This window comes from Schistocerca nitens, chromosome 5, assembly GCF_023898315.1.
Source record: "Schistocerca nitens isolate TAMUIC-IGC-003100 chromosome 5, iqSchNite1.1, whole genome shotgun sequence".
NCBI lineage: Eukaryota > Metazoa > Arthropoda > Insecta > Orthoptera > Acrididae > Schistocerca > Schistocerca nitens.
This window is the reverse complement of record NC_064618.1, coordinates 95,674,377-95,688,247: the sequence shown is the minus strand read 5'-3', so window position 1 is coordinate 95,688,247 and position 13,871 is coordinate 95,674,377. Positions and strand designations below refer to the sequence as shown.

At 44.6% G+C, this 13,871-nt stretch overlaps 1 protein-coding gene across 1 annotated transcript in view; it reads right to left on the bottom strand.

Annotated features, from left to right (window-relative positions):
• LOC126260296 (uncharacterized) overlaps positions 1-13,871 on the bottom strand; it is a 54,766-nt gene that overhangs the window by 11,967 nt on the left and 28,928 nt on the right. Inside the window, exon 2 of the mRNA XM_049957620.1 lies at positions 9,169-9,411. Within this exon, the coding sequence (XP_049813577.1) occupies positions 9,169-9,411 (243 nt within the window). The remainder of the gene's footprint in view (positions 1-9,168; positions 9,412-13,871) is intronic.

The window sequence follows — 13,871 nt, the reverse complement described above, 5'->3', positions numbered from 1 at the left end:
GGGTTTCCCTTGAGGCTTACTATACATTGACTGTACACCGAGCAGCCAAAACATTATGGTCGCTGCCCACCATGATGTTGGCTTATACCTGGTGGCATTGCGTGCACTTGACATGGTAATATAAGTATGTGAATGGAGCAGACACAAACAGGGGATCACCGTAGTGAAGATATGGGCTGCAAATGGAGAAATCCTTTGAGATAAGTGACTTTGACAAAGGGCAGATTATTATTACACAGAGCACATGAATGAGTACTTCAAAAATGGCGAAGTTGGTTGAATGTTCACATATTACTGTTGTGAGCATCTACAGAAAGAGGTAGGACAGTGAAACTACCACTAGGTGCCAAATGGTTGGGCACCCATCACTTTCACAGAACATGGGGTTCACAGGCTTGTCTGCTCTGTAAAGTAGGATACAACTCTGCCAAAAGAGCACAATATCAGTGCATGTGCAAGTGTTTTGGAGCACACCTTTCATCGTACTTTGTTGAACATGGAGCTCCACAGCAGACCACACCTACGTGTTCACATGTTGACCCAACAACATTGCCAGTTGTAATTTCAGTGGGCATGGGACCATTAGGATTCAGCCGTCAGTCAATGGAAACATGTTGGCACTTCAAGTGAGTCACATTTTTGCTACACTAGGTTGCTGGTCGTCTCCACAAACATTGTCATCAAGGGAATGGAGGCTTGAAACGCGCAGCATGCTATGGATGCAGGCTGGTGAGAGCAGTATTGTCATATGGGAGACATTCTCCTGCACTTGCATGGGGACTGTGGTAGTAATTGAAGGCACACTGACTGCTGCGAACCACCTGCATCCCTTCATGCTTGATGTCTTCCCTGCTGGCAACATTTCAATTGTTCATGTCTCAGAGCCAGAACCATGCTACAGTGATTTGAGGAGCATTGTAATGAACTCACGTTGATGTATTGGTGGCCAAAGTTGCCTGAAGTGAATCTTATGGAACTCATCTGGGTTGCTATCAGGCACATAACTGCGTATGCAAATCAGTGGCCTGTTATTTACACGAATTACATGACCTGTGCATAGACATCTAAACCCACATACTTCCACAAACCTACTAAGAAATGTTTGGATCCATAATATGCAGGATCGGTGATGTATTTCATTCCAATGACAGACAAACAAGCTATGAAGCAGGTGGTCATAATGTTTTGGCTTATTAGTGTAGTATTGATAATTATATGAAAACTTTTCAATATCTGTCAGTCAGGCAATTTGAATTACCAATAGTATTTCACAAGATGTAAAGTATTGGAGGAACAGGTGGTCAATAAGCAAGCTGCGAGGATTAGAAAGAAATTGCTATAATATGGGACAGCTGAGAAATATGGGAGAGTTGGTCAACCTGTCTATAACTACCATATCCTTCATGGCAGACATACCATACCTGTTACAGTCTTCCAGGTGAACAATTACACACTCACCAGTGGATGAGAATGTTGTCACACCCCTTTCCCATTCTTTTCATAGGAAGCTGGTGATGGACTGTTTCATTTTTATGACAGTAAAATACTGAGCTGTTATTGAGAGAGCTGTGTCTGTGTTTTGTATTAGTAGTTCTCTAATTAGTCTATTTCCAGGAAAGTTGGTGGCTTGGGAGATTGGAGAGGAGAACAAGGCTAAGTTCTAGGGGAGTGATGACCTCGCATGTTAAGTCCCATAGTGCTCAGAGCCAATTGAACCATTTGAGGAGAACAAGGAAAAGTGTGTGGTTTAGCACTGTGGGGTGGGAAGGCAGAGGAAGAAAGGTGTTCAGTGACATATTTTATGCATTGCATTCTTACTGTTGTTTATCATAAGGCATGATTCTTCTACTGTTGCTTTGTTTTTGCGATACAATGAAAACGTTGCAGGAAGATTTGATGATTTTTCCTGGTTTTTATGATTTTTCTGCTTGGGTCTGCTCTCAAGGGAAAGGATGAGTATCTAGAAACATAAGGGCACAGAAGACTACAAATAGATAATTTTTTTTTTTTTAATGAAAATCATTTAGTCAGAGAAAACGTCAGATCTGTCGAAATGAAAAATACTTTTTGATGTGATTTGTCACTTAAAAAAATAAAAACGACAAAGTAAAAAGGCACTATTTACTTCAATGCAAATATTTTTTGAGATTTGTACAGGGTGGGGCAAATAAAAGCGGCTCACCGAACAGAGTTCCAGGCTACAAAAAAACACAGCAGAGTAAAGGAAATACAGTATTAACATGGCCGTAACAGATGTGGCAAGTGACCACCATTCATCTCTTGGCACTTTTGGGTCCTGGTCAGCAAGTTGCTGAAAGCGAATCGAAGCTGCTGGAATTGCTGCAGTCACATCCGAAATGTTCTGCTGCAGACTGTACGGATTGTTGCGATACACTTGAGACTCGAGGGCACTCCACACAAAGTAATCTTAGAGTGAGAGATCAGGTGGCCTGGGTGGCCAGCTAGGGTCTGCTAAAAACTCTGACAGGCGTGAAGATTGCGTAAATGTGCTCCAAGATTCGGCAGACTGTATGGACAGTTGCTCCAATCTGTTGGAAGTATCTGTCGGTCATTTCCTCCTCCATTATTGCTGCCACAAATTTACGTCCAATTGTATCCACTCATCTGGGCTAGTTTTATTTGCTCCACCCTATATGTAGGCTGATATACTTTCTCAATAAAAAAAAAAAGTTGAATGTTGATATTCTGAAATATTTAGATGGTACTTTTCTTATTCTTTCAGTTCTCTGCAAGGTGGAGAATTTACCGTATGGTTGTTGTTGTGGTCTTCAGTCCTGAGACTGGTTGATTTCAGCTTTCCATGCTACTCCATCCTGTGCAAGCTTCTTCATCTTGCAGTACCTACTGCAACTTACATCCTTCTGGATCTGTTTAGTGTATTCATCTCTTGGTCTCCCTCTACGATTTTTACCCTCCACGCTGCCCTCCAATACTAAATTGGTGATCCCTTGATGCCTCAGAATATGAACTTCCAACAGATCCCTTCTACTAGTCAAGTTGTGCCACAAATTTCTCTTCTCCCCAATTCTATTCAATACTTCCTCATTAGTTATATGATTTACCCATCTAATCTTCGGCATCCTTTTGTAGCACCACATTTCGAAACCTTCTATTCTCTTTTTGTCTAAACTATTTATTGTCCACATTTCACTTCCATACATGGCTACACTCCATACAAATAAATTCAGAAAAGACTTCCTGACACATAAATCTGTGCTCGATGTTAACAAATTCCTCTTCTTCAGAAACGCCTTCCCTGCCATTGCCAGTCTGCATTTTATATCCTCTCTACCTCGACCATCATCAGTTATTTTGCTCCCCAAATAGCAAAACTCATTTACTACTTTAAGCATCTCATTTCCTAATCTAATACCCTCAGCATCACCCGGCTTAATTCGACTACATCCTCGTTTTGCTTTTGTTGATGTTCACCTTATATCCTCCTTTCAAGACACTATCCATTCCATTCAGCTGCTCTTCCAGGTCCTTTGGTGTCTCTGACAGAATTACAATGTCATCGGCGAACCTCAAAGTTTTAATTTCTTCTCCATGGATTTTAATTCCTACTCCAAATTATTCTTTTTTTTCCCCTTTACTGCTTGCTCAATATACAGATTGAATAACATTGGGGATAGGCTACAACCCTGTCTCACTCCCTTCCCAACCACTGCTTCCCTTTCATGCCCCTCAACTCTTATAACCGCCATCTGGTTTCTGTACAAATTGTAAAAAGCCTTTCGCTCCCTGTATTTTACCCCTGCCACCTTCAGAATTTGAAAGAGAGTATTCCAGTCAACATTGTCAAAAGCTTTCTCTAAGTCTACAAATGCTAGAAACGTGGGTTTGCCTTTCCTTAATCTATTTATTAAGATAAGTTGTAGGGTCAGTATTGCCTCATGTGTTCCAACATTTCAACGGAATCCAAACTGATCTTCCCTGAGGTCAGCTTCTACCAGTTTTTCCATTCGTCTGTAAAGAATTCGTGTTAGTATTTTGCAGCTGTGGCTTATTGCACTGATCGCTCAGTAATTTTCACATCTGTCAACCCCTGTTTCCTTTGGGATTGGAATTATTATTTTGTTCTTGAAGAGGGTATTTCACCTGTCTCATACATCTTGCTCACCAGATGGTAGAGTTTTGTCAGGGCTGGATCTCCTGAGGCTATCAGTAGTTCTAATGGAATGTTGTCTACTCCCAGGGCCTTGTTTCGACTTAGGTCTTTCAGTGCTCTGTCAAACTCTTCACTTAGTATCATATCTCCCATTTCATCTTCATCTACATCCTCTTCCATTTCCATAATATTGTCCTCAAGAACATCACCCTTGTACAGACCCTCTATATACTCCTTCCACCTTTCTGCTTTCCCTTCTTTGCTTTGAACTGGGTTTCCATCTCAGCTCTTGATTTTTATGCAAGTGGTTCTCTTTTCTCCGAAGGTCTCTTTAATTTTCCTGTAGGCAGTATCTATCTTACCTCTAGTGATATACACCTCTACATCCTTACATTTGTCCTCTAGCCATCCCTGCTTAGCCATTTTGCACTTCCTGTCGATCTCATTTTTGAGACGTTTGTATTCCTTTTTGCCTGCTTCATTTACTGCATTTTTGTATTTTCTCCTTTCATCAATTAAATTCAGTATCTCTTCTGTTACCCAAGGATTTCTACTAGCCCTCGTCTTTTACCTACTTGATCCTCTGCTGCCTTCACTATTTCGTCTCTCAAAGCTACCCATTCTTCTTCTACTGTACTTCTTTCCCCCATTCCTGTCAATTGTTCCCTTATGCTCTCCCTGAAACTCTCTACCACCTCTGGTTCTGTCAGTTTATCCAGGTCCTATCTCCTTAAATTCCCACCTTTTTGCAGTTTCTTTATTTTAATCTACAGTTCATAACCAATAGATTGTGGTCACAGTCCACATCTGCCCCCTGGAAATGTCTTACAATTTAAAATCTAATTCCTAAACCTCTGTCTTGCCATTATATAATCTATATGAAACCTGTCAGTATCTCCAGGCTTCTTCCATGTATACAACCTTCTTTCATGATTCTTGATCCAAGTGTTAGCTATGATTAAGTTATACTCTGTGCAAAATTTTACCAGGCGGCGTCATCTTTCATTCCTTACCCCCATTCCATATTCACCTACTACTTTGCCTCCTCTTCCTTTTCCTACTATCGAATTCTTGTCACCCATGACTATTAAATTTTTGTCTCCCTTCACTAACTGAATAATTTCTTTTATCTCATCATACATTTCATCAGTCTCATCATCATCTGCGGAGCTAGTTGGCATATAATCTTGTACTACTGTGGTAGGGGTGGGCTTCATGTCTATCTTGGCCACAATAATCCGTTCACCATGCTGTTTGTACTTGCTTACCTGCATTCCAATTTTTTTTATTCATTATTAAACCTACTCCTGCGTTACCCCTATTTGATTTTGTATTTATAACCCTGTAGTCACCTGACCAGAAGTCTTGTTCCTCCTGCCACCGAACTTCACTAATTTCCACTATATCTAACTTTAACCTATCCATTTCCCTTTTTAAATTTTCTAACCTACCTGCCCGGTTAAGGGATCTGACATTCCACACTCCAACCTGTAGAATGTCAGTTTTCTTTCTCCTGATAACAATGTCCTCCTGAGCAGTCCCCGCCCAGAGATCTGTATGGGTGAGTATTTTACCCAAGAGGAAGCCATCATCGTTTAACCGTACAGTAAAGCTGCATGCCCTCGGGAAAAATTATGGCTGTAGTTTCCCATTGCTTTCAGCCGTTCACAGTACCAGCACAGCAAGGCCGTTTTCGTTAGTGTTACAAGGCCAGATCAGTCAATCATCCAGACTGTTGCACCTGCAACTACTGAAAAGACTGCTGCCCCTCTTCAGGAACCACATGTTTGTCTGGCCTCTCAACAGATACCCCTCCGTTGTGGTTGCACCTACGGTACAGCTATCTGTACCGTTGAGGCATGCAAGCCTCCCCACCAACAGTAAGGTCCATGGTTCATGGGGGGGTGGGAGGGTTGTGGGGGGGCATATGGTTAATGTCAAGAAAATACGTTGCGGATTTTTCTAATGCCATAAATAAACTCTGTTGCTATTGCTAGTTCCCGTATTCTGTTTCTGCACTATAAATACCTTTTTGTAAGAATGATACTGCATCATAAGCTCATCTTCTGCGTTTGGATTCCAAACTGCACAGCAGACAGGTGTCACAACACGCGAAATTTTGGCGCCAGTTTCTAAATGAAAACCACCACTCATGACAGATGAAGAAGGACTAGAATGAGGACGGTACAATGCCATTCAGCTGAAACTGAAAATTAGTCACGTGACATCCCTCGCTTTTTACTTTGGAGACACCAAACTGGATTCACTTATTTCATTGTTTTCATGTTATTAGTAGAATGTTAAGAGAGTAAGCCGTTTCCAGGCAAGAGCATGTTGAAGATTTATCACACACATCGCTCTTGGTTCGATTATAATTAATGCCAGTAAATGACACAGTGGTAAAAGCCTTGAGGAGATCCCGAGATTAACTATAACAATGCTTGTACGTGTTCACTTAGGTCTTGTTGTTAGAGACGTCGAAGAAAGTAGGTTGACATCCTGCAACATGCCGAGGGGTTCTTCACATTTGTGACAGATTTTTTCTTATTCATGTAATAGAATTATCTTCTATGGTGTGGATGAGCAACTGGCGGCCCACGGGCTGCACTTGACCCGTGATCGGTTTCAGTCAGCCTGCGGAAGAAATTTGTGGGATGAGAGAGAAGAGAATGAGGCGCTCACATTGTGCTCCACCCGGGATATATCTTAGAATATTTCCATATTAACATTATTAAATTATTCATGTCCGTCGTGGAGATATTAGAACACTGCAGCTGTTGCTACTGAAGGGAATTTATAATGAATTAACTGCTGTAAGTTGCTTTTCTAGGTGTTTATTTTTGCATGACGATATTTCAAATTGCTCGGTATCCCATCTTCAGATGTTTACATTTATTTCCGTGTCGTGGACTTCGTTTTCTTGCTAACAGCTATCCAGAAAAATTAACGTCACAGGCGCTAAGTTTCGACTTTATGAACTAGAAGAGCTGCTGTCACATTACGTGATGATGCAGGCAGCTACACTACTGGCCATTAAAATTGCTACACCAAGAAGAAATGCAGATAATAAACGGGTATTCATTGGACAAGTATATTATACGAGAACTGACATGTGAGTACATTTTCACGCGATTTGGGTGCACATATCCTGAGAAAGCAGCACCCAGAACAACCACCTCTGGCCGTAATAACGGCCTTGATACGCCTGGGCATTGAGTCAAACAGAGCTTGGATGGCGTGTACAGGTGCAGCTGCCCTTGCAGCTTCAACACGATACCGCAGTTCATCAAGAGTAATGACTGGCGTATTGTGACGAGCCAGTTGCTCGGCCACCATTGACCAAACGTTTTCAATTGGTGAGAGATCTTGAGAATGTGCTGGCCAGGCCAGCAGTCAAACATTTTCTGTATCCAGAAAGGCCCGTACAGGACCTGCGACATGCGGTCGTGCATTATCCTGCTGAAATGTAGGGTTTCGCAGGGATCGAATGAAGGGTGGAGCCACAGGTCGTAACACACCTGAAATGTAACGTCCACTGTTCAAAGCGCCGTCAATGCGAACAAGAGGTGACAGAGACGTGTAACCAATGACACCCCATACCATCACGCCGGGTGATACGCCAGTATGGCGATGACGAATACACGCTTCCAATTTGCGTTCATGGCGATGTCGCCAAACACGGATGCGACCATCATGATGCTGTAAACAGAACCTGGATTCATCCGAAAAAATGACGTTTTTCTATTGGTGCACCCAGTTTCGTCCTTGAGTACACCATCGCAGGCGCTGCAGTCTGTGATGCAGCGTCAAGGGTAACCGCAGCCATGGTCTCCGAGCTGATAGATAGTCCATGCTGCTGCAAACGTCGTCGAACTGTTCGTGCAGATGGTTGTGGTCTTGCAAACGTCCCCATCTGTTGACTCAGGGATCGATACGTGGCTGCACGATCCATTACAGCCATGCGGATAAGATGCCTGTCATCTCGACTGCTAGTGATACGAGGCCATTGGGATCCAGCACGGCGTTCCGTATTACCCTCCTGAACCCACCGATTCGATATTCTGCTAACAGTCATTGGATCTCGACCAACGCGAGCAGCAACGTCGCGATACGACAAACCGCAATCGCGATAGGCTACAATCCGACCTTATCAAAGTCGGAAACGTGATGGTAAACATTTCTCCTCCTTACACGAGGCATCACAACAACGTTTCAACAGGCAACGCCGGTCAACTGCTGTTTGTGTATGAGAAATCGGTTGGAAACTTTCCTCATGTCAGCACGTTTTAGGTGTCGCCACCGGCGCCAACCTTGTGCGAATGCTCTGAAAAGCTAATGATTTGCATATCACAGCATCTTCTTCCTGTCGGTTAAATTTCGCATCTGTAGCACGTCATCTTCGTGGTGTAGCAATTTTAATGGCCAGTAGTGTAGCTTTTATGTATGTATGTGACTCAGGCCTGCTGGTCGCGAAAGGTTGCCCTCGCCTGTTCTACAGTATCGGATGTTATTTGCGTAGAAGAGTACACAGTCTCAGGCATGAGTTTCTTCAATTTTGTGTCTTTAGTCTGATTAAAAATCTAAAGATGAAAGTCATCGTTACAAATATCTGTTTTTTTTTTTTTTTTTTTTTTTTTTTTTTTTTTCCCCCCCGGATACATCGAGATTTCAGAGGGTATGGTTAGACAGCAACCTAAGAGAAGAGCTTAAATTTCTGTGAGTGAAACGAGCAGCAACGGCTTTTAGTTTCTTCCTCGTCACAAGTACTTGGCTGTTTCTTTCTGAATATGCCACGATTTCTGAGGAAGTGGTTAGGCGGGAACCTCAGGAGCACAGCTCAAATTGCTCGCAGCAGTGACATATCTATTTGCGATCGTGTCCTGAACAACACTTTCGTAAATTTGGCGGTTAAGGCAAAGATCGCACCACACAATGAGCGAGGGACGTCAAGTGATCCGAATGCCAGCCGAATGCGGTTGTAGCGTCCTGCCGTCCTTACGCTGTGAGGGTGATGGGTGTGAGGGGGTGGCACTTACCCCTCCCGTACAGGCAGATTTCCCGCTGCCAGCCGCAGCAGTTGACGAACTCGCGCAGCACCTTGCGACCGTGACCCCATCCGCCGTCACACCAAGCGACCACGCGGTTCATCTCCAGTGAGCACTCGCTGGGGCACTTGCAGTTGAGGCACTCCATCGTGCAGTTGTGTGCGCAGTCCGGTGGACACCAGCCGCCCTTCTGCCAGGAGCCGTACCCTGCCGCTACTGTCGCCACAGCCACGGCTGCTGGCGAGACAACACATGGCACGTGGCATTAACAGCAAATGATACAACCAGTCAACTTTTAAGCTGAAAGGGCGCGAGGAGAAATTGAATAACATAACAAGAATAACGTGCAAGTCAAAGAGAATCTACACAGGTGTCCAAAATTTTAGCAACAAGATGGCGTTCTGTTCAATGGACAACCATGCCATCGACACCGGCCGACGTAGTCGAGGGGTTCTAGGCGCTTCAGTCTGGAACCGCGCTACCGCTACGGTCGCAGGTTCCAATCTTGTCTCGGGCATGGATGCGGGTGATGTCCTTAGGTTAGTTACATTCAAGTAGTTCTAAGTTCTAGGGGACTGATGACCTCAGCTGTTAAGTCCCATAGTGCTCAGAGCCAGTTTTTGAACCACCCCAACAACGGCGTCAAGGCACCTATCAAATGCGGCAGTGAAACTTCCTGGCAGATTAAAACTGTGTGCCGGACCGAGACTCGAACTCGGGACCTTTGCCTTTCGCGGGCAAGTGCTCTACCAACTGAGCTACCCAAGCGCGACTCAAGCCCCGTCCTCACAGCTTTTCATTCTGCCAAAATACCTCGTCTCCTTCCTCGTCCTAAATGAGACAGTGTTTGCCAGGTAGTCCCACATCCACAATCGCTCGCTGTGTACACAGTCACAGATGGTGCAGTGTGACACAGAGAATACGTCTACCAGTCTCTGCGGTGGAGGGCCATGGGAGGACACTCGCAGACTGATATGGCCCAATGGCTTAATGTGAATCGTTCTGCTGTTTTTCAGACGTGGCCACAATTTATAGAGATCGCAACTGTATTCCGAGGGTGGGGCCGACCACGTGTAACATCAGAAAGAGAGAACCGTTATCTGGCTGTAAGGGCACGACGGTACCTCCTTAGTGCTGCACGGCAACTGACATCTGATCTCGCAGCATCCACTGGACATGTTGTTGCGATGCGAACGGTGTACAGAAGGCTTCGGCACAGTGGCCTTTATGGTCAGAGGCATGCTGTATGTGTACCTATGATGCGTCTTCACAGAAGGGAACGTCTAGTGTGGAGCTGTCAACACCCATCTGGACGGTCGAACAGTGGCCCAATGTTCTTTCCACAGATGAGTCCCGATGTGGTCTGGGCAGTGATTCTCGACGAATTAGCATCTGGAGAGAACGTGAACACGATTTCAGGACCCAACCATTATGGAAATAGACTGATATCGAGGAAGATCCCTAATGGTGTGGGCAGGGATTATGTTAACGACTCGAACACCTCTTCATGAACTTGTATGGTTAAACTGCAAGGTTTAACTGCTGTCAGGTATTGTGACGAGATACTGGGACTCAATATGCGGTTGCTGCGAGATGCTGTGGGCCAAGTCTTCGTATTGCTGGACGATAATGCTTGAGTATGTGTGGTTGATGTTTTCCTGGAATCCCATCGAGCATGTCTGGGGTGCACTAGTGAAACGAGATAATCACGTCAGCATCCACCAACCACTCTCGAAGACCTGCGACGGGCGCTGCTGGAAGAATGAGCGTTATTGCCTCTGCATGAGATTCACATCATTCACAGCATGTCCCGTCGTTTGTCAGACCTGTATTGCTGCCAGAGGTGGCCAAACCTTATACTGGGAGTATTACCCAGTTGTCGGAATGTGTGTGTAAATCCATTAAGTTGGAAAAAAAGACCATTTTTGTGTACCGTTATGCATGTTGCATTTGTTTGCGTTCTGTATTCTTTATATTGTTTTTACTTTTCTATCACCTGATTGTACTGTTTTGCGGCAAAATAAACGTAACCTTGCAAAATTTCGGTTCCTTGCTTTAATTTTGGACACCAGCGTATGTGAATAGCCATTCAGGCTGTGTACTGAAGAGATAGGAGAAGAAATGTAAGAATAAGAACAAGTGTTACGCACAGGGAGAAACAGAACAAATGTGAATAGCACTATCGTTTTGCTGAATGGAAGAATGTTACATTTATGTAGCGAGTTCAGAAGTATATTACACGCCAAGACCAATGCGCAACAGACGTGGTGCATTGGTGGAACAGAGTACCTGTTCTCGGTTTCATGCTGATACAGCTCCGCTGCAGTATAGCCCCCAAGTGTATCGAAGTGTGTGAGCGAAATGATGCGGCAACTGGAACTGTAGTCCATTGCTGAAGTATACGGGATAGTACTATTGTGGTGGTGAGGCGAGGCTGGTAACTCGCGACAGAACCACTAGTAAGCGTAGTTGCCACCAGATGCAACAAAATATCAGAGACGTGAGAGTAGGCACGCCCTCAAGAGTTCCATACGCCACCGCTGCAGCAGGTATTCTTACGTCAGAGTGGAGTGCCGCTCATCCCAGACTGCAGTCGTCTGCGAAGACGATTACATTATATCACTGCAGCCATCAGTGCGAAAGCTGTATTAGACAGACTATGCAAAATGGTTTATGGTCAAGTGCATTTTCAGAGAAGAGACTACTATCTTCTAGTATATGACGTGATACCTTTGTGTTCATTGCCAGTAACAAATATACATGACATTCCTGTGGCCATGGATTGTTTCAAACTTGAGTATTTCATCTTCTTCAACTTATAATAAACTGATCTAATATTTGATGTGTGTTGTAGTATCAACTCGGCGTCCACTGGAACTACATGTAAGGCCTCACCCTTCCCCAGATGTTCTTTCACACTGCTGGAAAATCTAAAACGCATGGTGCAAGGACTGGACTTCCTGATCAGCATCACCCATTTCTTTGCGGTCTTGGTGAAAATGTTGACACCACTTCACAATGGTTGTTACACTACTGGCCATTAAAATTGCTACTCCAAGAAGAAATGCAGATGATAAACGAGTTTTCATTGGACAAATATATTATACTAGAACTGACATGTAATTACATTTGCACGCAATTTGGGTGCATAGATCCCGAGATATCAGTACCCAGAACAACCACTTCTAGCCGCAATAACGGCCTTGACACGCCTGGACAACAGAGCTTGGATGGCGTGTACAGGTATAGCTGCTCATGCAGCTTCAACACAATGCCACAGTTCATCAAGAGTAGTGACTGGCGTATTGAGACGAGCCAGTTGCTCGGCTACCATTGACCAGACGTTTTCTATTGGTGAGAGATCTGGAGAATGTGCTGGCCAGGGCAGCAATCTAACATTTTCTGTATCCAGAAAGGCCCGTACACGACCTACAACATGAGGTCGTGCGTTATCATGCTGAAATGTAGGGTTTCACAGGGATCGAATGAAGGGTAGAGCCACGGGTCGTAACACATCTGAAATGTAACGTCCACTATTCAAAGTGCCGTCAGTGCGAACAAGAGGTGACCGAGATGTATAACCAATGGCACCCCATACCATCACGCCGGGTGATATGCCAGTATGGCGATGACAGATACACGCTTCCAATGTGCGTCCACCGCGATGTCGCCAAACATGGATGCGACCATCATGATGCGGTAAACAGAACCTGGATTCATCCGAAAAAATGACGTTTTGCCATTCGTGCACCCAGGTTCGTCGTTGAGTACACCATCGCATGCGCTGCAGTCTGTGATGCAGCGTCAAGGGTAACCGCAGCCATGGTCTCCGAGCTGATAGTCCATGCTGCTGCAAACATCGTCGAACTGTTCGTGCAGATGGTTGTTGTCTTGCAAACGTCCCCATCTGTTGACTCAGGGATCTAGACATGGCTGCACGATCTGTTACAGCAATGCGGATAAGATGCCTGTCATCTCGACTGCTAGTGATACGAGGCCGTTGGGATCCAGCACGGCGTTCCGTATTACCCTCCTCAACCCACCGATTCCATATTCTGCTAACAGTCATTGGACCTCGACCAACGCGAGCAGCAATGTCGCGATACGATAAACCGCAATCGCGATAGGCTACAATCCGACCTTTATGAAAGTCGGAAACGTGATGGTACGCATTTCTTCTCCTTACACGAGGCATCACAACAACGTTTCACCAGGCAACGCCGGTCAACTACTGTTTGTGTTTGAGAAATCTGCTGGAATTTTTCCTCATGACAGCATGTTTTAGGTGTCGCCACCGGTGCCAACCTTGTGTGAATGCTATGAAAAGCTAATCATTTGCATATCACAGCATCGTCTTCCTGTCGGTTAAATTTCGCGTTTGTAGCATATCATCTTCGTGGTGTAGCAATTTTAATGGCGAGTAGTGTACATGACATTCCTGTGGCAATGGATTGTTTCAAAGTTGAGTATTTCATCTTCTTCAACTTATAATGAACTGATCTAATACACTCCTGGAAATGGAAAAAAGAACACATTGACACCGGTGTGTCAGACCCACCATACTTGCTCCGGACACTGCGAGAGGGCTGTACAAGCAATGATTACACGCACGGCACAGCGGACACACCAGGAACCGCGGTGTTGGCCGTCGAATGGCGCTAGCTGCGCAGCATTTGTGCACCGCCGCCGTCAGT